At 40.4% G+C, this 25,448-nt stretch overlaps 1 protein-coding gene across 1 annotated transcript in view; it reads right to left on the bottom strand.

Annotated features, from left to right (window-relative positions):
• LOC134569204 (electroneutral sodium bicarbonate exchanger 1) overlaps positions 1-25,448 on the bottom strand; it is a 240,494-nt gene that overhangs the window by 43,180 nt on the left and 171,866 nt on the right. The window contains exons 3-5 of the mRNA XM_063428122.1: positions 17,331-17,477; positions 9,329-9,464; positions 6,787-6,947 (exon numbers count right to left, since the gene is read on the bottom strand). Coding sequence (XP_063284192.1) covers positions 6,787-6,947; positions 9,329-9,464; positions 17,331-17,477 — 444 coding nt within the window. The remainder of the gene's footprint in view (positions 1-6,786; positions 6,948-9,328; positions 9,465-17,330; positions 17,478-25,448) is intronic.

Raw genomic sequence — 25,448 nt, 5'->3', positions numbered from 1 at the left:
GTGCGCTGCTCTTGCTGCGCATGCGCATTCGGCTCCACTCGGGAGCTGACGTCGGAGGGGGAGGAGAGGTCACCAGCGCTGAGGGAGCAGGGCGCTGGATTAAGGTAAGCTGCTGAAGGGGTTTTAACCCCTTCAGCCCAGAGGGAGGGGGGGACCTAAGGACTATATAGTGTCAGGAAAATGAGTTTGTTTTCCTGACACAATAGCGATCCTTTAATAAGAGATATCTTTGCAAGGCAGGTTCTCTGATGAATGCCTACCTCTTTAGTTTATATAGATACACTAAGCTACACAAACCAGGAAGTAACAGGTCCTTTTGTCTGCATGAAAGCCAGGGGGTATAACAAGTTTAATTTATAAAATGAAACAAGAGGGCACACTCTTCAATGTTAGTGAGTCGAACATAGAGTCTGTTTGGGTTACGTTAGAATTTGGTAATCACACAGTAACTCGTGTAGGTGTGATTTATAGGCCCCCAGGACAAATAGAAGAGTTAGATAATCTATTAGTTGAGGAAATAGCGAAAATGACAATGAAGGAGGAAATTATCACCTTGGGTGACTTGTAATCTTCCTAATGTGAACTGGAAAACCAAAATAGCTGCTTGTGCCAGGAGCACACATATTATAAATTCCCTACTGGGATTGTCTCTAAAACAAGTCGTTGAGGAGCCAACTCGTAAAGAGGCCATACTAGTGTTAAAAAATGGAGATTTGGTATCAGATATTACTGTAGGTGAAAGTTTAGGATCTGGTGATTATCAGCCAGTGTGGTTTAATATAAGAACAGTGACTGAGTCACACCACACAAAAACAGAAGTTTTAGACTTTAGAAAAACAGACTTTTCTAAAATTAGAATGTGTAAAGAAGTCATTATCAGACTGGAGTAGTTTAAATAGAGTCCAAGAGAAATGGGATTATTTAAAAGTTGCACTGCTGAAGGAAACAGAAAATTGTATTAGGCTTGTCAGTAAAGGCAAAAAAATTAAGAAACTACTGTGGTACTCCGCAGATGTGGCCAAAAGAGTAAAAAACTAAAAGTTAGCATTTAGTATTTATAAAAAAAAAAAAACTGGGTGAGGAAGATAGACAGATCGATAAGATATGGCAGAAAGAGGCTAAGCAAGTTATAAGAGTTTCCAAATCACACATAGGAGAGAAAATAGAACAGTTAAAAAAAAAAGGGAAAAAAAACATTTTTTAGATACATAAATGAGAAAAGGAAAGTAAAACAACGATTAGTTAGATTAAAAACAAAAGAAGGAAGGCATATATAAGAGGATAAAGGTCTAGCTGACTGCCTCAATTAATATTTTTGTTCAGTATTTCCTCAGTTAGGAAAAAGGATAAATGAGGATTTGTGTTCTTTCTCTCTGTATTATAGGGGACTCAGGGATACAGATGAAATGGTGTCAAACAGCCCCTGCCTGGCTTCACTTTTATGGGATTGCCAAAATAATAACTTGTTGGAGCATATGTGATGAAGCTATATAATGGAAGGGATATTAATATTGTTAACAAGGGATGGGGAACAATACCCTAAAGAATATCTATGTGACTGAAACGTAATTGTTTTCGTGGTGTGCCACCAATTAAACTGCTAACCCTGTGATGGAACACCATGTTGCTGGATTTATTTTTGTAATTCAGATTTATTGCACATAGTACAAACATAATTAAAAATATAACACCAGGTGGAGAAGAGAAAACCACTATTTTGCAGTGGTATGATCATACGCAGACCAGCAGAGCAAATGTCGCATTATGACCTAAGAACATGGTCAAGTGCGTCTGTGTAAAACATGAACCAGTAGCTTGTAAGAGAGCCAAACTGCCTACATTTTAGCCAATAACCAAAAACTGAATTAAGAAGACCAGTGAGAGATGGGAATAAGTAGAAAGAAGGAAAAATAAAATCTGTAAAGGGACAGGGGAGATGATAGGTACATAAATATGGGGGGAGGTGGATTTGAGTAAGGTGAAAGAGACCAGGAAGGATCAGGTACAAACTAAAAAAGTGCCAGGGAGATAGCAGGGATGGTAAGAGCGTATATGAAAAGGCGTAAAATGTAGGGTGTGTAGGTGCGCAACAGAAATTCTTTATCCATCAAGTCAGGGCTGAAATACAGCAGACTCCGTGTCCTAAAATAAGCCAGTGTGTCCATGTTGCAGTTACCCTACTCCTCCACTCTAGGGAAGCCATCCAACCGCTTAAACCACTCTACTAGTGAAGAGACGCACTGGGATTTTCCAATTAATTGGCATCAGGGCTCTACCGACTAAGATGAAATGACAAGCTACAGATCATTTCAATGTGTTCATGGGAGTCGAAATGTTAAACAAAGGGTAAGTATCTGGGGGTAAATGGGAATTCCTTGTCATAGGCCTCTTGAACCACCTTTTTCTGGAAGGAGTTTAATTTGCCTTTTTAATGTGCAATCCATTAGTGTTGATTTCTAATTCTAGGAACTACATTTTTTACCCAGCCTACATATAACATTTCCAGAAAACAATGAATTATGCATAAATATGGGCTCTCTTTCTCTCCTGTATCTCACTGAGAAATGCGTGTGTACAAGGCAGCACTTGCTGTTGAACTACTCTATAAAAAAAAGATTTATACAATGAATGCAGCATGTTATTTTTATTGAGGAAAAGGTGTTAGAAAGTTGTAACAAATGAATTCTTATATATCTGTCTGAGTGCATAGTAGTAATCAGAGAATGTTTGGCAATGCAATTTTCTTCTGTGAATCTATGTGATTAAACCATATAATGAAACAATACATAACTTGATATTCCCTGGTAATTGTGTCTTCTCCTTAAATGCCCTCTGAGGAAGAATTTGTCATGAACCTAACCATGGGGCCCTCCAGGGCAGTCTTGCATTTTCTTGAATAATTGCGGTGAGTTAATGATGCGTCATGTTTGGATTCGGCGACATAAAAAGAAACAAACCTTCCTACAGCTGCCAATATCTTTCATCAGTAGATTCTAATTGCAACTCTATTGCTACAATTCAATTTTTGTAGGTCACTCATCCAATTAAAAGTTATTAAAACAGATTTTTCAATTAATCAGGAGAGGCAGGCACAAGATCAGCCATCATGTTGATTTCCAAATGTTGCTTTCTTGTTTATTTCCATAACTATACAGCATCAAGGCAACAATGTTTTCATACTGCTCTTAAGCCAGGGCCAGTTTAGAGTTTGCTAATGACTTTCATTTGTTTTTTTAATTTTTAACAAAATAATAACAGTGTCATCTTTAGTCGTTTATATCAATGGCTTCTTCCTCACTATGCTGTATTCCCCTGTTTTTTTTTGTTTTTTTTGTATGTGCTGTAGCACGACCATGTCTCCATTTTGTTTTTCTTTCTCCATTTTGGAGTTATTCTATGTGTGTGACATTTGGGAAACGTCATCTGCCCTCACTAGATAACGCAGTGAAATTCCCGTGCATGCCCAGTTGGGGGAGAGAGACACAGAGGGGCTGGGAGGGGGGAGAGAGAGACACAGAGGGGCTGGGAGGGGGGAGAGAGAGACACAGAGGGGCTGGGAGGGGGGAGAGAGAGACACAGAGGGGCTGGGAGGGGGGAGAGAGAGACACAGAGGGGCTGGGAGGGGGGAGAGAGAGACACAGAGGGGCTGGGAGGGGGGAGAGAGAGACACAGAGGGGCTGGGAGGGGGGAGAGAGAGACACAGATGGGCTGGGGGGGAGAGAGACACACAGATGGGCTGGGGGAGAGAGAGACACAGAGGGGCTGGGGGGGAGAGAGAGACACAGAGGGGCTGGGGGGGAGAGAGAGACACAGAGGGGCTGGGGGGGAGAGAGAGACACAGAGGGGCTGGGGGGGAGAGAGAGACACAGCGGGTCTGGAGGGGAGAGAGAGACACAGCGGGTCTGGAGGGGAGAGAGAGACACAGCGGGTCTGGAGGGGAGAGAGAGACACAGCGGGTCTGGAGGGGAGGAGAGAGACACAGCGGGGCTGGGGGGAGGAGAGAGACACAGCGGGGCTGGGGGGAGGAGAGAGACACAGCGGGGCTGGGGGGAGGAGAGAGACACAGCGGGGCTGGGGGGAGGAGAGAGACACAGCGGGGCTGGGGGGAGGAGAGAGACACAGCGGGGCTGGGGGGAGGAGAGAGACACAGCGGGGCTGGGGGGAGGAGAGAGACACAGCGGGGCTGGGGGGAGGAGAGAGACACAGCGGGGCTGGGGGGAGGAGAGAGACACAGCGGGGCTGGGGGGAGGAGAGAGACACAGCGGGGCTGGGGGGAGGAGAGAGACACAGCGGGGCTGGGGGGAGGAGAGAGACACAGCGGGGCTGGGGGGAGGAGAGAGACACAGCGGGGCTGGGGGGAGGAGAGAGACACAGAGGGTCTGGGGATGAGAGAGACACAGAGGGTCTGGGGGGAGACACACACAGAGGGTCTGGGGGGAGACACACACAAAGGGGCTGGGGGAGACACACACAAAGGGGCTGGGGGAGACACACACAAAGGGGCTGGGGGAGACACACACAAAGGGGCTGGGGGAGACACACACAAAGGGGCTGGGGGAGACACACACAAAGGGGCTGGGGGAGACACACACAAAGGGGCTGGGGGAGACACACACAAAGGGGCTGGGGGAGACACACACAAAGGGGCTGGGGGAGACACACACAAAGGGGCTGGGGGAGACACACACAAAGGGGCTGGGGGAGACACACACAAAGGGGCTGGGGGAGACACACACAAAGGGGCTGGGGGAGACACACACAAAGGGGCTGGGGGAGACACACACAAAGGGGCTGGGGGAGACACACACAAAGGGGCTGGGGGAGACACACACAAAGGGGCTGGGGGAGACACACACAAAGGGGCTGGGGGAGACACACACAAAGGGGCTGGGGGAGACACACACAAAGGGGCTGGGGGAGACACACACAAAGGGGCTGGGGGAGACACACACAAAGGGGCTGGGGGAGACACACACAAAGGGGCTGGGGGAGACACACACAAAGGGGCTGGGGGAGACACACACAAAGGGGCTGGGGGAGACACACACAAAGGGGCTGGGGGAGACACACACAAAGGGGCTGGGGGAGACACACACAAAGGGGCTGGGGGAGACACACACAAAGGGGCTGGGGGAGACACACACAAAGGGGCTGGGGGAGACACACACAAAGGGGCTGGGGGGAGACACACACAAAGGGGCTGGGGGGAGACACACACAAAGGGGCTGGGGGGAGACACACACAAAGGGGCTGGGGGGAGACACACACAAAGGGGCTGGGGGGAGACACACACAAAGGGGCTTGGGGGAGACACACACAAAGGGGCTGGGGGGAGACACACACAAAGGGGCTGGGGGGAGACACACAAAGGGGCTTGGGGGAGACACACACAAAGGGGCTTGGGGGAGACACACACAAAGGGGCTTGGGGGAGACACACACAAAGGGGCTTGGGGGAGACACACACAAAGGGGCTTGGGGGAGACACACACAAAGGGGCTTGGGGGAGACACACACAAGGGGGGCTGGGGAGAGACAGAAAGGGGCTGGGGAGAGACAGAAAGGGGCTGGGAGAGAGACACAAAGGGGCTGGGAGAGAGACACACAGGGGCTGGGAGAGAGACACAAAGGGGCTGGGAGAGAGACACAAAGGGGCTGGGAGAGAGACACAAAGGGGCTGGGGGAGAGAGACACAAAGGGGCTGGGGGAGAGAGACACAAAGGGGCTGGGGGAGAGAGACACAAAGGGGCGGGGGGAGAGAGAGACACAAAGGGGCTGGGGGAGAGAGAGACACAAAGGGGCTGGGGGGAGAGAGAGACACAAAGGGGCTGGGGGGAGAGAGAGACACAAAGGGGCTGGGGGGAGAGAGAGACACAAAGGGGCTGGGGGGAGAGAGAGACACAAAGGGGCTGGGGGGAGAGAGAGACACAATGGGGCTGGGGGAGAGAGAGACACAAAGGGGCTGGGGGGAGAGAGAGACACAAAGGGGCTGGGGGGAGAGAGAGACACAAAGGGGCTGGGGGGAGAGAGAGACACAAAGGGGCTGGGGGGAGAGAGAGACACAAAGGGGCTGGGGGGAGAGAGAGACACAAAGGGGCTGGGGGGAGAGAGAGACACAAAGGGGCTGGGGGGAGAGAGAGACACAAAGGGGCTGGGGAGGGGAGAGAGACACAAAGGGGCTGGGGAGGGGAGAGAGACACAAAGGGGCTGGGGAGGGGAGAGAGACACAAAGGGGCTGGGGAGGGGAGAGAGACACAAAGGGGCTGGGGAGGGGAGAGAGACACAAAGGGGCTGGGGAGGGGAGAGAGACACAAAGGGGCTGGGGAGGGGAGAGAGACACAAAGGGGCTGGGGAGGGGAGAGAGACACAAAGGGGCTGGGGAGGGGAGAGAGACACAAAGGGGCTGGGAGGGGGGGGGGAAGACACACAGGTTTTATTTCCAACTGGTAACTGCAAAAACCATGGCATTTGAACTTCTAGAAGACAGTAAGTGCTTGTGTCAATAAGAAAGAATTAACATTTAGTGTGGGTGCTCATGACAATAGCCTCTTGAGTTACATGAACATGATGCCATAGATATCTGATTGTGACGTCACTGGCACAGATTGTCTGTGCTACTCCCTACTTGAAACCTTAGTATTTTATATAAATTTGCAAAAACCTGGAGGCAACTATTGTGTTACGAACCTTTTCCTGCTGAGTAAAAAACATGAAAGCAGCTGTCAAAGAGAAATCTTTTCAGATAATTATTTATTTTTTTTAATAAGAAACTGCAAATGATATGCACCTGCTATTTCCTCTATGGTGTTCGCACGCATATCGAGCTGCACTGTTCCATTGATGATGCAACTCCTTAATTCAAAGAGGCTGTGCAACGATAGGGTAGCTACATAGGGTTTACTCCAGCGATCTCCTCCATCTTCAACATCTTCCTCAAACTTTAGCCACCTGGAAAAAAAAACATTTATAATGCAAATATTCATTCAAGCTCTAGGACATAATCCTCACAGTAACTGATCCCCAATCCTCCTCTGGTGAGCTCATCAATATGAACTCACAAAGTGCATGTGCAGCGGTTGCTGTAATCCACCAATCTAGCGTTTCTCTATGAGACATTAACTGGGTTGAACATCATCATGCTGTACAAGATAAAGATAAAAAACAAAGTTCTTCTCAAATTGAAGTGTGCAAAGGGGAAGCATGTCTGGTGGCTGTTTACTTTTGGCAGAAAACACTAGTGGCGGACAGGTAAACATTCCCATTCATTGATGGCAAAAAAAAAAGCATCTTTGGACCAAAGCCACTATATTAAAATGCAGTGGGTTTGGGGCTTAGAGTTTGGGGCTTAGAGTGTCCCTTTTAACTCCCACTACTCTGATTACACTGTTAAAATAAATGATACCCCTTAATCCTCACACTACACTAACACAAAACCGTAAAAACATTAAGAGATACAGTCCAAGCACCAAAATCCCTTCAGCTTAACAAAGTGGTTTTGTTGCACAGATCATACCTCTGCAATCGGGACACATAATTCTCTGCTGTTAAATTACTATTTTACTGCAGCTGTATCTACATCAGCTCTGCCAATCAATTACAGAGCTTCTTTTCACACTCTCTGATAAGAGAGATCATTTTTTTTTTAATGTTCAGGGTCAGTAGTGGTATTTACCTTACGACTTTCTGGGAAGAGAACAGATGCTCTTCATCTCCCTGCTTAGAGCTGTGAAGCTGTTAACTGCCTGCTAGTGCTGACATTAAGCACTACTTACCCGACCAGCAGCCTCCTGTGTGAGATGAATTCAGTATCTCACAGAATGACTAAGAAAACAAAGTATGCAGTTCTCTCCTGGACAGCACCAGAGCAGCTATAACACTATTTTGAGTATTTTATTTATTTTACACAATTTGTAAAATATCCAGTATTTAGTACATATATATATATATATGATATATAATTATATTGAGTATATATAATGCTCTATACTTGTTATAGCCAAACAATTGAAAGGTTAGCCAAACAATTGAAAGGTATTTTAATAATGGTAAATGTTTTTGACATCAATTACATTTAAAAAAACAAAAAGGGAACTATTCCCCTATCATTATGAAAAAAAAGACAATTCTTGCATAACATAATTGTAATCCATAGAATACACTTTATATAAGGAAATATCCAGAATGTCCCAAAATAGCACAACATCATGCAAACAAAAAATAAATAATTAAAAAAAAGTAAAATAAAATAAACTTGCCCACAGATGGCTCAATTCCACTAAACAATGTCTGGTTTGTGTTAAAAAGTCCATGTAGATAGTTGTCCAAGTTTTCCAAAAAAAATCCTCTTATATTTAAAATATCACACTTTTGTGAGCAAAATATTTGAAAGAACCAGTTACAAAATACATTTGTGGGGGAAAAAAATGCAATATTGCTTATGAATAGTCTTTTGAAATAATGAATATTGGATGGATCTCAACCAAAACACTGGAACCAGGGCTGTTCCAATTGTTCTAGTTTTCTGATTTGTAATAATTGCATTTTTTTTTTTTACTGCATTGTACGAACACTTTAAAATATGCTTTGCATCCTTACGCATTCCCTGAAAACCCCTACACTATCACAAAACATTAAACCCTCTGCTAGATTGTCAATAAAAATTAACAACTATACTACACTATCTCCAAACATTAAGTACTACACTATCTTAACACTTAAACTAAAAAATATATCATGTAGCATAAAAAATACATATGTGAAGAATGTACTGCAGAATATGATGTTACCTTGAGCTTCTGGTTACATTTATAAACCACTCACACTGACGTCAGATGAGACGGAGACAAAACCAGCGCCAAAGGACATCAGCGCTGGAATGATGTAAGTGTTTTTAAAGGATATTTAACCCTTTGATTACTGAGGGATACACACGTACTATAGTGTTAGGAATACAGCTTAGTAATACTAACATTATAGTGTTCCTTTAATAGGTCTCCATAATGCCTCAATGTCAGTGTAGAACAACCAAGACATATGTATATAATTTAATCAAAACAAAACCCAAACAAACCGTACACTGCTATGGGGTCCTTAAACACACTGAAATGCATCAGAGAGGTCATACTACTAGTATTATAGAAAGTTTAAAAAAATAAAAAAATATACATTTTAAAAGAATGCGTTTTAATAAAGGAATTAATTTCATTTTAAAAATTGTACCGGAGAACTGAAAATCATTGATAATAGAAACTCTGAGCTACAGTGGTATTAAAAAAAAAAATACATAAATCATACATTCAAATGAAAATAGAAAAAAATGCTTCAAATACCTTGCTGTCTCTTTCCACTCTGCATCCTCGCCCTCTTTAACACAGATCTCATCCAGCTCCGTAAAGAGTTCATGAGGCACATGCTCTTCATCCTCCTCTGTTCCAAGGATGAACTGTACTCGCTGGGAAGGAGTATCTAAACACACAAAAAAAAACAACCAACCAACAGGGAAAAAAATTACAAATCAAGCTACTTTGAAATGGACATGTATAGTGATCAGGCCATAAAAAAAAAAAAATGCATTTGCATCAATGGGCTTGAAACATTATTTCAAACAAATTAACATATTCAATAGTGAAACTGCAGTTTCAAGATTTGATTATTCATCAGTGGTGGACGGCTGCTAGTTTGAAATTCTGTGGGAATTTTCAAAACCTCTTTGCTAAAGATTACAAAAAAAAAAAATGTAACCATTTGATAAAAGATTAAATACAGTCATGCAACACGCTTCAAAAGGACCAGAAGATCGTAAACTGTTGTTTGATGCCTGAATTTCCTAATCTAAATAGCAGACACAAACAGGGTTTATAAACCCAACATAAATGAAGTGGAGGTTAGCATGAGCCAATGTAAAAAAACAAAAAATATATTTAAATTAAGGCTTATCTTGTGCAGAACATCTATTTCAGACTCATTGTTTTACTTATTTATTAATTCTGAGGGTTTCTGTACATTTTTGTGCTACTCACAGCCATGACCAATCAGATGTATATTGGGAGTATATGTGGACGTTTATTTATTAAGTCCGATTGCCCGGTGCAAATCTGCAAACTTCAATTGGATCCACCAATTGAATTTGTATTTGGACTGGTAATCCAGACACCGTTCATACATCAATCAATATCAATATCCAGATTCTATAATACTGACAGATGGGGGGAGAAACCAGAGACTTGTCCTACCTTATTTTCCATTAATATAAGACCCCATCCCTCTGTCCAGAAGATGGTGTATTACAGGGTGCTGTTCCCTGATAATGGAGCAAACTGTTTTGCAATGGTTTATACTCTCTTACCTGGGACCTGCTGGGCACCAAAGGTCCTAACCTGCAGGCTAAATGACATCTGGCTTCTGAAGCTCAGTCATTCATTGAATGAGAGCACAGATGTGAAATAGTGAAGTGAATTTATTTACCATATTTGCCTGTATATGCATAAGATCTGGTAAAAATCTGTATTTTGTTTGTGCACGGTAAATATTGAAATCCTATATTTTATATAGGATTCACGCGCAAAAAAATATTTAGTTTTAAACCAGACACCAAATATTATGAATTGAATGACGCTCATTTTGAGAAATATGACATTTTGAGAAATATATCTAATAGAAATCTGGTAATTTTCACCAAATTCTTTCTATCCTAAAAACATTCAGTGCTTAGTGAATAATCCCATTGGTGTTCATTTTTTATAGGACATTTCAGAAGGTGTACAATAATACAACCTGTTTATGGCTGATCGTGAACGTGCAAAGATAAATACTGCAGAAATACTGCAACAAAAAAACCAAAAAAAAAAAAAAAAAAAAAACCGAGGAAAATACATTAAGAACTAAGACATTTTTTAAAAAAACCGACTGTAATACTGCTATTAAAAACAACAGTCTACACCATCCATTATGGTTGGATAATATCCCTAAGGGACAAATAATCCGTATGAGAAGAAATTGCTCCGATATACATTCTTTTGAAGAACAATCTCGAATCATAAAAAACAGATATGTAGAGAAGGGATACAATAGGAAAAAAATCGACATAGATATACAAAGTATAAAAACAAAGAACCGATCTGAATTTTTAATAGATAAACAAAAGGGGAACCATAACCGGGGAAAGTTTGAATTTGCATTTATAACAAAATATAATATGCATGCCAAAAAGATTGAAAATATTTTAAAAAAACACTGGGCAATCCTTAAACAGGACGAAGTATTAGGCCAGATTCTACCAAACAAACCCCAGGTCATATATAGCAAAGCGGACAATCTAAAATCTCAATTGGCCCCTAGCCTTCTAAATACCAACAAACCAAAGAAACATTTTTTGGAGTCCTCAAAAACTCCCGGTTTCCATAAATGTGGAAAGTGTTCCACATGTACACATTTAGAAAGAAAGATTGTCGATTTCAAGGGCACATATACTCAAAAAACATACCAAATTAAAAAATTTTTACATTGTACTGCCACCTATGCCATATATTTGCTCCAATGTGGGTGTGGGGCACAATATGTAGGCAGAACCACCCGTAAACTGCATATTAGGTTCAGAGAACATTTTCTCAATATAAGAAACAAAAAAAGCGACCACAGTGTTCCCAGACACTGCAATACATGCAGTTTGTTTGAATGGTCGACTTTCCGTGCCTTTGGAATCGACAAGATAGATGTACATTGGAGGGGAGGTAATAGAATGCAGGAGCTAATTAAAAAAGAAGCAGAATGGATATATAATTTAAGAACACTAAAAACCGGTTTAAACCAAGATATTGATCTAACTGGTTTAATTTAATAATATACAGAGTAACCTTAAAAACCATCTTTCTTCCATCCTAATGTTCTTTGACTGCTTTCCTCCCTTTTCTACATACCCTTATCTTATTTATGGTTGTTTGAAACTTATCTATATCCACCCATATTATCTTGATGTTTGGATATAGTATATTATATATGTTATATGGATACTAATTTTTATTTCTACTTTATAGATGGATGTTGAACCATTTTCACTCCATATTTGTATAACCATATCCATGTATTCTATTGTATATATGTTATATAATTTGCAAAGTTTTCTATGTATGTTTTATAATTCTTATGCATATAATCCTTGAAATATATCTAGTCATTGCTAAATACCTATCTATGCTGTTCCATTATACATTATAGGTTGGATTTTGAACTGTATGCTTAGCTTTTTTATTTATTTTTTATTTTTATTTTTATTAGTATTATTTATTTCTTGTTTTATATTTTGGGCTTCATATATAAAAAATCCTTTGAAGCCATGTATTCTGATATTACAGAGTATATAATGCATTGAAAAAAGTATTTTTCATTGGTTCTTCATGATGTTCTGCATGCCAGTTTTTTTCTAAGGTCATACAGTTCTCTGTTTTGCCCTATTGATGTGTAATGGGAACCTATTGTCTAAGGGTTGTTTAGGGGGGAAACCTTTTCTGCTGCACCACCTTTTGTGCCAGCAGATAGGGACTCCCCCCTGACCAGTTTGTACCTGAAACCAGAAATGATGTCATGCGTTCCAAGGTGGAACGCAGGAAGTCTCTGCTGCACTACTATTAGTACTATCAGATAAGGGCTCTCCTCGATCAGAATTAACCCGAAACCGGAAGTGATGTCATGCGTTACAAGGTGGAACACAGGAAGTCAAATGGCCGAAAACCGGAAGTAACATGTGACCGGAGAATTTTCCCCGCGAAATTTGAAAACTGATATGGTATATAAACCATGAAGATTACAGCATATCTACATCCCTGAGGAAGTCACTATAGTGACGAAACGCGTTGGATACTACACTCTGGACATTTTATGCTAATAACCAGCACTGTTATTATAGTCCATTCCATTTTATTTTATTTTATTGTTTTTGTGCATCTCCAATTTTGGATCTCTTTCTATCACCATCTGGAGACCAGACCAAAACTTCATTATGGAGACATGCTGTTTTACCACTGATTTTCTGTAAGTGCAATCTTTGTAATAAATTTTGTAAATTTTATACAATCTGCACTATTTCTATTTTCTTTTATTCCTGAGCCAAAGTGATATTGCCATATAAGCGATTGAATCTGGAACCTCTCCTCTCCATATACTACGAGACAGACACCTGCTTCCACTGCTATCCAGTCTCTATCATATACATCTGATCCTTCATTTGGACAATACCCCTGACAGGGTGACAGGCGTGATTACCATCTCTCTTTTGTAAGTTCTCTACCACGTGCAAAATTTATCTTTGCCTTATTTACTTCACCATATTTTGTATTTTTGCTATTCAATAGATTCCACGTTCACGATCAGCCATAAACAGGTTGTATTGTTTTGTACCACCCTCTACCTGTGTATATCACCCTTGGGGTTTTATACACGCTTTTGTGCATATTTTATATAGTGTGTGTGAGGTACACTTTTTGGGGGTGTGTCTTTCTAGTGTATCATATAGTAAGCTAATTTCTTTTGTCTGTACAATAATACAGGCAAACTGAGCTCACAAAAAAAATAAAAACAGTAAAAAAAAAAAAAAAAAGAGTAAAAAAAATATTGGGGGACCAGCAGCTACTATTTAGGATATAAAATGTAATCCGCAAGAAGGCAGGAAGAGAGAAAAAGAAATGCTCTTATGCAATATGTAATAAAAAGATAAAAATGTATAATATAAAAGTAGTAAAATGTGTTAAAACTACTGAATGGGAGATAGTATAAAATAATAAATACAAAAAAAAAGGTTTAGTGTTTTATACTATTATTGTTTAGTGTTTAATACTAGTTTCTATTCAGTAGCTTTAACACCTAGGTATTTTACGTTTTTTAGATTATCTGTTTTAAATTTTTTTTTTATCACATACTGAATCAGAGCCATTTTCTCTCTCCTTTACATTTAATAGTAGCTCCTGGTACCCTCCTTTTCTATTTATTGTGTCTTTTATTTAGTTTATTATACAGGACTGGTGAAGCCTGATCCAGTTGAGCACTATTTAGCCTCACTCTATCCATTTATCAGGATAGAACACCTTCCCCGTATTAGATTTTTATTTAAACTGAGGTCAGGCCACACGCCCAATAGACGTACACAGTTTCCTTTCAATGCAACTGAAACTCCCTGTAACAATATAAAGCTTCACCTGATCATTAATAGTTATATCCCTCTTTACACTGTTACAGCATTTCACGCCTATCTTCCCTCATCAAAATAAAGAACTGCCAACCAGACATCAATACTGCATCAGCCGCAGCTCATTATAAGTCTTCTTGTTTATATTCTTATTTCGTGCTTTCTTCAAGCTAAATTGAAGTTGTATTTGGGTTTACATATATGTATTACTAAGAAAACAACCTTAGAGAGAAACTTACACAACAGTATTGTGATTTTATTCATAGTGGACAGCAGCTATACCATCAGAAAACACTTTTACCATTGCTAAATAATAATACTATTACTACCATTCAATTGCCTGAACTGTGCAATGTCATGGGTACTAAATGATTGTATTATATTTCAATAACAAATACATAAAAAAAAAAAAAGCAAAACAAGCAAAAAGAAACCATACATGTCCCACATTCACAAAATTCCAGCTTTCCCAAAATGAGCAAAGTCAAAGTGCAAGTGCTCTTTTTAAAAAACCTTTGCGGCATTGGAAGGTTAATGTGGCGAAAGTGACCTAGCCACTGGCTTTTGGAGGGGCCTGTTTGCCAGCCTCCTACCCTGTGACTACGGCCCCTGTGTTAAACCGTAATTGAAAACACTATTTGTGCCTGTTGGGACTTGTAATAGGAACAATTCAAACTTTCAAAACGACACTTCGAACTCCTGAAGCCATTCGACCATAAGGTGGCGGCCATCTTGTTCGCATGGACCAAAACCGCGAATAGACTTCAGGGGGCTTAGCCGCGAATGCCCTGTAACTATTTTCAGCCTGAAGACATCGCGGTTCCCGGTCGGTCCTCCAGCAGTACTTAGCCGCGATTCTATAGAACTATTTTCGGTTATGGGACTATGCCTGCGGTCGGTCAAATAAATGACTTCCATAGAATTTCTGAACCCTTGAACTGATCTGGGTGATTTTTGGATATGTTGGTCACCCATATCAGGGCTATCAGGGATATTGTGGGGATATTATGTGTTTTGTGGTACTTTTGGGACTTTTTTTAGAAATGTGTTTTTTCTGCCAAGGATAATTGGATTGATACAGTATCTGACTCAATTATCTCCCAGGCAGAGGGGAGGGATTACATGTTTGTTATGGGAGTGTCGTGCATTTGATCACTGTTCTTATTGGTCTGTGTCTTTGTGTTGGCATCCCAAACAAGATCCATGTGGGAGTACCCTTTGCATGGAGATTGTCATAAGAGGCCAGTGTGGCATCGTTAAAACATAGAGTCTCATCTAATGTGTGGGGGGAACGGTTGTATATACCCTGGGGGTTGCTATTTCTCTGTACTCCCATGGGATTACAATCACTAGCTCTTTTAAGAGCGGTTCTTGCTATGCTTTCTGGATTAGGAGAGGTCTGCCCATTGGAAAAAAATTAACTAAAAGTTTAATTTTCAACAACAAAACTACAATTCTTAAAGGGACACTACAGCTCAATGTAAAAGTTATTGTGTCTATAGCATGTCCCTTCAGGCATTTCGTTGTAAACATGACTTTCTTTTAAAACTACTTTAAAATAATTCCCCTCATAAGAAATTGTGTGGATTATGGCTTGATGGCTATATGTAGGATCAAAATGTTGCAGCAACATCTCAGAAGTTTGAGAATGTAGAAAAATATAATATAAAATAGCAATTTCTGTATTTTGTCTTTAACTGTTCCTTAAGGCAGGGGCAGGCAAACTTCGGCACTTCAGATTTTGTAGACTACATCTCCTCTATTACTTTGCAAGCAATATGGCTGTAAGAGCATTATGGGAGATGTAACCCACAACATCTGGAGTGACAAAGGTTGCCTAGCACTGCTTTAATTAAAGGACCACTATAGGCACCCACACCACTTCACCTCAATGGTGGTCTGGGTGCCAGGTCCCCCTAGTTTTAACCCTGCAGCTGTAAACTTAGCAGTTTCAGAGAAACTGCTATGTTTACATTGAGGGTTAATCCAGCCTCTAGTGGCTGTCTCCCAGACAGCCACTAGAGGCGCTTCCGCAATCCTCAATGCGAAAATCGCATTGAGGACATGCTAGACGTCCATAGGAAAACATTGAGCGGTTTGAATGCATGGCGCGGCTCTTGCCGTGCATTCGGAGCGGACGTCGGCATAGGAGGAGAGGTCACCTGCGCCGAGGGAGCCTGATGCAGGATTAAGATAAGCGGGAGGGGACTACGAGGGTGGGACCCAATAACCCTATAGTGTCATGAAAACAAGTTTGTTTTCCTGGTACTATAGTGCTCCTTTAAGTCTCTGTATCAAATTTAAATATACCAGATCTTACTCTAGCTAGAAAATTAAACTTTCCACTCATGTAAAAAAATTCCAATCAAAAGATTTTTGTAACATTACTAAATCTAGCATTAAAATACAGCAAATCTTAACACGCTGCTATTTTCTTAACAAAGGCCAAAAATATTCTTCTGTTGGTGGTTTACTTCCGGATATCCTGCTGTAAATTCTATAAGCAATCCCACTGCTCACTAACTACTTTATGCAAGTTCTTTAAAATTCCTAATATATTTTTAATGTACTATCAACCTTAGAAGGGCACTAGTCACAGAAAAGACAGTGTATACACTGCTGTCTAAATCCACCTCTAGTGGCAGTCACTCAGACAGCCACAAGAGGGACTTCTTGGATTAGGTCCTGCAATCTTTGAGCACTCCCCCTAGAGATGCAATAAATCAATGCTTCCCTATGATGAGATACTGATTGGAGCAGCAAGGCTATTTGCTGTGCATGAGCACTAGCCTCTCAATACTTTATTATGGTAAGCAATGGCCTGGCTAAGATCATCCAGGCCAATGGATGGTTTGATTTTTTGTATGCACAAGCTGTTGCTTGATACCTAAATAATTAGCTAATCACTATAGCTTTACAAATAGGTCTATATTATTCTTATATATAAAAGAAAAAAAAAGTTATCTTTGTTGAGCAATTATCAAATCATAGGGTATACAACAAATAATTTCAGCAGCTTTGTAAAGAAGAAATACAACACATATTATGAATAGAACTGTGCTTAGTTTCAGGAAGTCATTTCATTTTAAACTGGAATGTTTGCTGGTATCTCAATAAACTGATGAAAAATAAAATATTACATGGAGGATACTTGCCATGAGCAGATGATTCATCATGACCTTCTTCTTGGATAACTCCCTTTATCCTATCCCTCTTTCTGTGCTTTTGTCCATGGGTTCGATGATGTCTGTGGCTCTGACGTCCCAATGGCATCCGTACACCCACATATAGTGTCCTGTGTCCTTTAATTAAATCGAATGAATACATTTAAAAAAAATTATGCAATACACATTAAAACAGTAAGAATCTCACACAGGGGACTTAACAATATGTGCAGGTTTATCCTCGGCCATTGTGTCTTTATAACTTAGCCTGTGCAAAGGAACACTCCATTCACCATAACTGCTACAGCTATTTTAGTTCTAAACTGGGGTCCATCGGTTCCATTACCAATGCTGTAGAGCCGGACGTTCCTACCACTTTTGACAAAAAAATGTCACTTATAATTTATTTTAAAATTTATTACAGCTACTGGAATTTGATTTTTTTTTTTTTTTTAATGACATATATTAGTTTCTTTGAAAAACAATTCCATTCTTTATCTTGCTGAAAAGCCATGTTGGGTCAGACTGTACTATTTAATGCAGCAGAAATGCTGGGCAACAGTTGGTCAGATAACAGAAGAGACTTACCGAACATGGCTCCAGATAAAGTGACATTTTAACAAAAAATGAATAAATACATCATAAATAAAGAAACTTTAAAAAAAGTTAGAAGTAAAAATTTGATGACAGTTGACCTTTAAGCCATGCATTGCCCTAAGCAGGATTTTCCAGGTTTTGGCATTAGTAGTGGAGACAGGGAGCAGTGCCCAGAGAACACCAAGCAAGAAGCAAAATCGATAAAAAAAAAAAAGGTTTGACTACCTACAATGTGGAAGGGAGGGACAACATGGCGAGTTGTAGTGCTTATGGTACTTGAAGTGTTCCTTTATGTTTTGCATCCTTCAAATCTTTCTAAATTTGTACTGTGGCCACTATTTCTATATTTTATTTTAATTGACATGTTTCTCATATACATATTTGTTAAATAGAGGGGTTAACTAAAGACAATATATAAAAATAAAAAAAAAATAGCTTTTTTGCCTTTAACTCTTATCGAGCCATGTCTTGTTTTAGTGTGCACTGGTGTAGCAGACAGCAGCTCTACAATAACTACAATAAAATATACGGTTTGTTAATAAATAACCTGAAATATTATGAAGTGAGGGGAAATTTCAACCACGCCATTTAGATGCAAAATGTGACAGTTTGACATTTTCCTTGCTAACTTGGTCCTATTCTATATTCACAATAATTCAAAAGAGCAGAAATGCAAATTGCCTGAGTTTCAATGTTACGGTTTATGTGCAACAGAACAATATTTGCTTTGGCCTCTCTGCAACACACCATCAGACTTTCCACTCAAGCTATTCACTATACAGTTTTGTGAAAATATTTTGGTCACATAATAATGAATATATAACAACATTTCAAATAGACTTCAGTATATAAATGTTATAATTAAAAGAAAAAAAAAATGATGGCCAGACCTCCCACAGATCTATCTCCCCATGTCACTTAAGCTTATCCATGTATTTGTTGTCCCACAACTGACATGGCCATGTGAGACAGATTAGTGATCCACCACACTCTCAGGTCTACTGCCTCTACCATGTTTCAGATGATGCATAACACATTTTTCCCCTGGGTTTGGAGCCCTTGATATTTTGCTGGTTTGGGGGGGGATTAGTGGGGGGGTGGAGAGGTTGGGGGTTCAGAGATACTGCAACTACCGAGAGATAACTCAAATCATCCAGTCATTAATCACTTGGTTTGAGACCATATGCCTTCAGTGCATATATGATAAAAGGCTCATTACCATCCTCTATAAATACCCGAGCGCCCGTGGGGCGACAAATGTCGACATTGTCATAAAGTATCCTCTCCTGTCTGTGGGCCTCATACCCACAAAGAGGCATACAGTATATTAAGTTAGGTATTACTTTTGGTCTCCCAAGTGTTGAACCGTTTTCTTTTAAATGTATATTAATCAAGGAGTAAATTACATCATAGTCCAGATCAGAGAAGGCTAAGTGGAGAAACAGAATCAATGTGAGTTATGTATAAAACATATCTTGTTTAGAAAAGTGGTCTAAAAGTACTAAAGTTTGGCAGACACCGTTAAAACCGCTGGAACTAACAGACATTGAATAGGTGACTTCTCGATTTTCCTTACCTGCACCAATTTTCAGAACAGATACATTTCATGCATAACACATCATTGTTTAATTTCTCTGTTTCTCTATGGTTGCGGATTTTCAGAGAAAAGGCAGTGTTTGCATCGCCCCTTAGGGACAACTCCAGGGGCCACTTCTCAGATGGTCACTAGTGGTGCATCCTGGTACAGTGTTGCACAGTGTGCAGCACTGCCATTCAGCATCTACATGCTCTGCATGCTCTAGAGATGCATTGATTCAATTAATGTCTATGAGGGAGTGCTGATTGGTTCAGCTGGATTTTGGCCATGCCCCCGTCCAGTCTCCTTGCGGATTTTAGCCAACCCAATGCTTTTCCTACGGGAAAGCATTGAATTGGCCAAAATAATTAAATCCTGATGATGTCAGCAAGGAGGCAGATTGACGCGGGGCCAGTGCCACGCTGGAAATAAGGTAAGTTTTCCTACCTTTAGTGACCCTATAGTGTTCCTTTAAATTGGTTCACCTAGCTGCAAGACGCTTCACAAATATATATTTGTATTAAATACAGGGATAAATAAAATTATATTAAATACCCTAACTGAGCTCCCCCAACCAGAGAATTAAACGAAAAAGCTATATATTTGGTGCAATACTAGTGAGCTTTTTGTAATTTTATATTACACAGCACACTTACAGATGTATTATTTTTGTTTTAGAAATATTTACATGTGTAAAATGTTTAGGCTTTGAGGAAATTCAGAATAACAGAAAAATGTGCATCTTATTGTAAACAATGAGGCTGTATTTTTTTGTGTTCATTTGCATGTTTTAGGATTTAAATTCAATATTATTGGCTAAAAACCTTAAGCTAATCAAAGTATAACTTGTGATAAGGGTGGTATCTGCTACTAGGATATGTCAAATACTGACTAATTGTGTATTTTAGAAACTATTTCACTAACTCAGATTGTTTCTTCTCTTGTTAAAGGATTAAATTGTTCAGCGATCATATGGATTAAACATCATTATTTTCCTTTTAAAAAATGTTGATTTGTATTTTGCCTCAATATCGCATTAAATTACTGCAACAGAAAAGCAAACAGACGCAAGAAAGAAATCAAAGAAAGGGGAATTGTCACTGTGTCAACTAATGGGTTAAGGAAATGTGCACAGCTTAGGAAATGATTTGACTGATTCTAAGGGGAATAGTCATTAAATTGATTATTGCAGCCCATTAGAATCCCATCCCCATTTTAAACTACATACAAAATTGTCAATTATTAGAAAGGAATTTCTCATTTGATGAAGCTTTGCTACGTTGCAGGCACACAGCAGGAAGCTGAAAGAAAAGATAAGGGCTCGACTTTGACACGCAGATACCAAAGCAATAAGTGGTGCTTCACGATAAACATCTGTAGTGAATTTAGTGACTTGAACTTCACAGTACTAACAATGCTCAGATGATAAAAGCAAATAAAATTGTCACTAAGTATCATAATTTGAGATGCACAGAATACTGCGAGATTGCACAGGAAATGCATTCTGGGAAATAGCGTCTCTTATTCAAGCACTGACTGCTGGTTTTATAGCAATTTTTTTTCCCCCAAGACTGGTTAACAACTGTACAAAATGCACCATGCACATTTTACGGAGCCTGATTGTCTTGTTTTTACATTTCAAATTAAACTATGTTTTTGTTAGTAACATAGAAATAGGTCTGTTTATACCCAAATAAGCAATTGGTTGTTTTAAAGGAGCACTTCAGACATCAATTGACCAATTCCTTCTAATAATATATTTTATAGCTCATTAGTTCTGTGAACTGCTGCACTGGAACCCAAAATTAGGCAAAGGCGTCTGGTAAAGCGTTATTGGAGAAACAAACTGGGCTATGACGTCACATGCCAGCTACAGTAACACACAAAAAGGAAGACGTATTTTAAAAGGCAGGTGAGAGGAATACTCCAAGAGCCAACTAACGTGATCTGCCAAGCATCAAATACCCCTCCACTGCTCAGAGATTTCTTTAGCTCACTTTAGCTAAGCCCTGACTTTACCGTCAGACTAGTTCCAAGCAGTAACCTTCTGGATGTCAATGGAGGAGGTGACTGGTGTCAGTCAAGACCCCAGGTAAGTTGTCAAGCCATTAGCAATAGTTTCACTACTTACATTGGGAGGGCAACATGGCACTATAAGCACTACAACACACTGTAGTGGTTGGGTGCAAAACAAAATTGAGATTTAAAAAATAAAAAATTCCTTGCCTTAAAGAGTTGCAGTCTCATAGCATTTAAATGGTGACCGATACACAGCAAAAAAATAAATAAAATGAAAAAAAATAAAAAAAAACTATGCCAAGTTCTGAGTTGTAATAAAAAATAAAATTATGGCATAAAAAAAATAAACTTAAATGATATAAACAAAAAATAGAAATAAAGAAATTAAATATTAAAAGCCTTAAATGAAGCAAAACAGAGAACAAGTCTGCTGAAGGCTTTGTGGAAGCGGAAATGACTAAATGTTCATTTTTTTCCCCTGCTGCATTTCATCTACTCAAGCTTTAAATAGATAGAGAGATCTGGTGAATAATGACCTGCCAGTAGCAATGGAATAAAAATATATCACATCAAAGATCTATAGTCATCCAAAGATAACTGTTCCCAGGCAAGAACATTTTCTTTGGTTGCTTTGCTCTTGCAAGACGTCTTAAGAAAAATGTTTGCATAACAGTTTGTTGTCTTCAGTAGATAGAAATCACAATGTGTGGCATGTCTATACACAGCAAATCAGTTTGGGAGACAAGCTCATTACCCACAATTGACATAGTGTCTGAACATATTACAGACTTCCCATTGCCCGAACTCACAACTCATAAGCAGAATGGGTTTTAGGACATTCAAACAATATGCAAATAACCTAAAATTACAAATGCTGTTTAGATTATGCAAATTCAAGTCAAGGAGGGATATGTGAATAATTGAATTATGTACGTGTATAACTAGATCTGACACTGTGCAAAATAATATACTCCCTTTGAGACTTTTCAGCTTGAGGACTGAGAAGTGCATGAGCAATTTTGGCAAAGTGGAACAAAGTAGTCAGCGCCAGAGCAATGACCAATCAAAATATTTAATCTTGCAGACTAAATGTTTAACTCTGGGGACTGGACAAAAGCTAGATCCCCAGAGAATGTTGAACTACAATGCTTATAATGCCAATGCCTACCATTTCCCCACTTAAAGGACCACTATAGGCACCCAGACCATTTCAGCTCAATGAAGTTGTCTGGGCACCAGGTCCAGCTAGGATTAACCCTTTTTGCAGTAAACATGGCAGTTTCAGAGAAACTATGTTTACATATGGGTTAATCCAGCCTCTAGTGGCTGTCTCATTGACAGCCGCGAGAGGCGCTTCTGCGCTTCTCACTGTGATTTTCACAGTGAGAAGACACCAGCAACCATAGGAAAGCATTGAGAATGTTTTCCAATGGACTGGCAGAATGCGTGCACGGCTCTTGCCGCGCATTAAGCCGATGACATCATAAGAGGGAAGAGAGTCCCCAGCGCCGAGTCGGTCTACTATCACATACACAGACAACATTTTTCGCACAGGGCGCCTAAAGGCCTAAGGCCGGCCCTGACTCAGCTTTGGTAGTGTATCCAAGGGCAATGCAGAATATACTGCACTGGTATCTCGTTACTACAGGATATTTTATCTATCTAGTCCTCTGGCAATACTCCACGAGTTACTACTTTATAGAGGACAATAAATAGCAACATATCTGTGAGACCTCAAGGAAGAGACAAACGAGCTTCTTCTTGATGCAAACAGCAACTCATTTTATTTGACAGGAACCAGATTTTTAAACACTCGGCACACAATGTACAACCATATTATTTGTTACAGTTCCCTTCTTTGTGCATATCCACCATGACAACAAAGAGCTATCTAGATCGGCCAGGCAGATATCTGAGCATGACAGCCTGTATCACAATCTCTTTTTGGTCCCAGCTGGAGGAGAGAGGCTTTACCTGTTGTGCCATGTGACATCAAAGTCCTTTCATTGTGTTTAAAAAAAAAAAAAAAAAAAAATTAATAATGATCATTTATAAAGTAAACTGTTAAATCCTCTCTTTAATGGGATTCAAACTGTTCAAGTTTTTTGTTCATCAACTTCCTTCATCAGTATGTTTTATTTAATTACTTATCAAATGACAGAAGATAATCATTGACAGAAGATCATTTTGACATCAATGGGAGCCCGTCTAAGAGGCTATTAGAGCAGGATATAAGAAATTCTAAATTAAAAAGACTGTTTAAGGTAGTTTAAACATTCAATCTCTCTTTACAGGAAGTGTTTAGGAAAGCTGTGCAAGTCATATGCAGGGAGGTGTGACTAGGGCTGTATAAACAAAGTGGTTTAACTCCTTAAAACAAAATAATTTATCAGTGAGACTTCAGGGGCAAGATCTATCCAAAAATACTTCATTAAGCTAATGGTCTCTTGGTGCCTATAGTGTACTTTTAAATACGAGACAAAAGGTGCACTAAGCCTGAGGCAACCCCAATTTCAATACCTGACAGGAGGCCTCATCTACGCTTAATTGTACTTTTTTTTTTTTCATCTCCAAAATTATTTATTTTATGTTGTTATGAATTAACGGTCAGTACATACGCTTATGAGAAACAGAGAAGCAAAAAGGTTAGTTACAGTACAGTATAGTACAAGCTCTGAGTGCGGGCATGCTCATGAACTGGCTTCTGACTATGAGAGGATCATGACTTGATCAAGATAGCGTTACAAGCTTCGTGTCCTGCACATATTTATGGTAAGCACATTTCACAAGACGTGTTGGCAAGAGTGTTTTGCGATCTGTTGAGTGGGTTGTCCCCCCTCGAGGGTTTCTTATGGTTTCAGTTATGAGTATGTGGTCCCTAGTTGTCATGCCCCGCCTAAGGGTGGGTGAGTTTGAGAGTCTAGACCGTAGTTGAGTCGCTATTGGGTTGGGGGATTTGGTTGCCAATGCCTTGTTCTGTCTGGGTGCATGTCCGATCGTTAAATGGTGGTGGTCTTTGGTTTGGCCCTAGGTCTTTAGTCCTTATAGTTTGTGTGTCTTGCCCGGGAGTCTGATAGAAAGGTGTAGTAGGGGTAAGAATATGCATTGAGGAGGTTAGTGGGTCTTTACAGGTTATAAGAGTGGAAGTATGAATATTGTTAGTAGGAATGGTAGAGGAGAAGTTGTCGGCGTTAACGTGGAGTGTGGCCATCCTTTATTTCCCATGATCCCGCCCCCCTCCCCCACCGGGATGGTGTTGGAGTGGGAGTGAGGGGCTAGGGTAGGGGATTTGCGTGGTGTTGCGGGTTGGAGTGGGTGGTATTTGGGGCTTTGCATAAAGTCGATATTTCAGGGTTGTTGGCCTTGAGATGCTAGTGGGTTTATTGCCAAGGTAGGTAAGTGTCGCCTGTTAGCCACGGGTCCCAGATTTTGTGGAGGGTCTCCAAGTCTATTGAGTCTTGTATTCTTTTGGCGATGACGGTCTATGTAGGTAGGCCTGTCGTTGACCATACCTCTCCTATTGCCCTACGTGTGGCAAGAGCCACTCTGACTACGAGTTTGTGTTTGGCGCGCGTGAAGGGTTCTACAGGTTTGGAGAGCAGTACGGCCCATTTATTCATGGGGCATGGTTTTCTGAGAATTCTGGACAGGAGGGATGTGATGGCTTGCCATGTGTGGATCAGTTTTGGGCAGGTCCACCAGCAGTGATAAAATTTGCCCACCTTGCTGCACATTTTCCAACATAGGTTGGATGAGGAACGGTGCATGATCGCCAGTCGTTGGGTCGTCAGGTACCACCGGAATAACATTTTGTATCCTTGCTCCTTATGTGTGACGCAGATTGTGAGAGATGATAGGGCTTCCCAGATCTCTAACCAGTCGGATGCTTTGTCTGGGGGGCCTAGATCTGCTTCCCA

This window comes from Pelobates fuscus, chromosome 1 (genome assembly GCF_036172605.1).
Source record: "Pelobates fuscus isolate aPelFus1 chromosome 1, aPelFus1.pri, whole genome shotgun sequence".
Classification (NCBI taxonomy): Eukaryota; Metazoa; Chordata; class Amphibia; order Anura; family Pelobatidae; genus Pelobates; species Pelobates fuscus.
The sequence above is the reverse complement of the archived record's forward strand: the minus strand, read 5'-3'. Positions and strand labels throughout refer to the sequence as shown.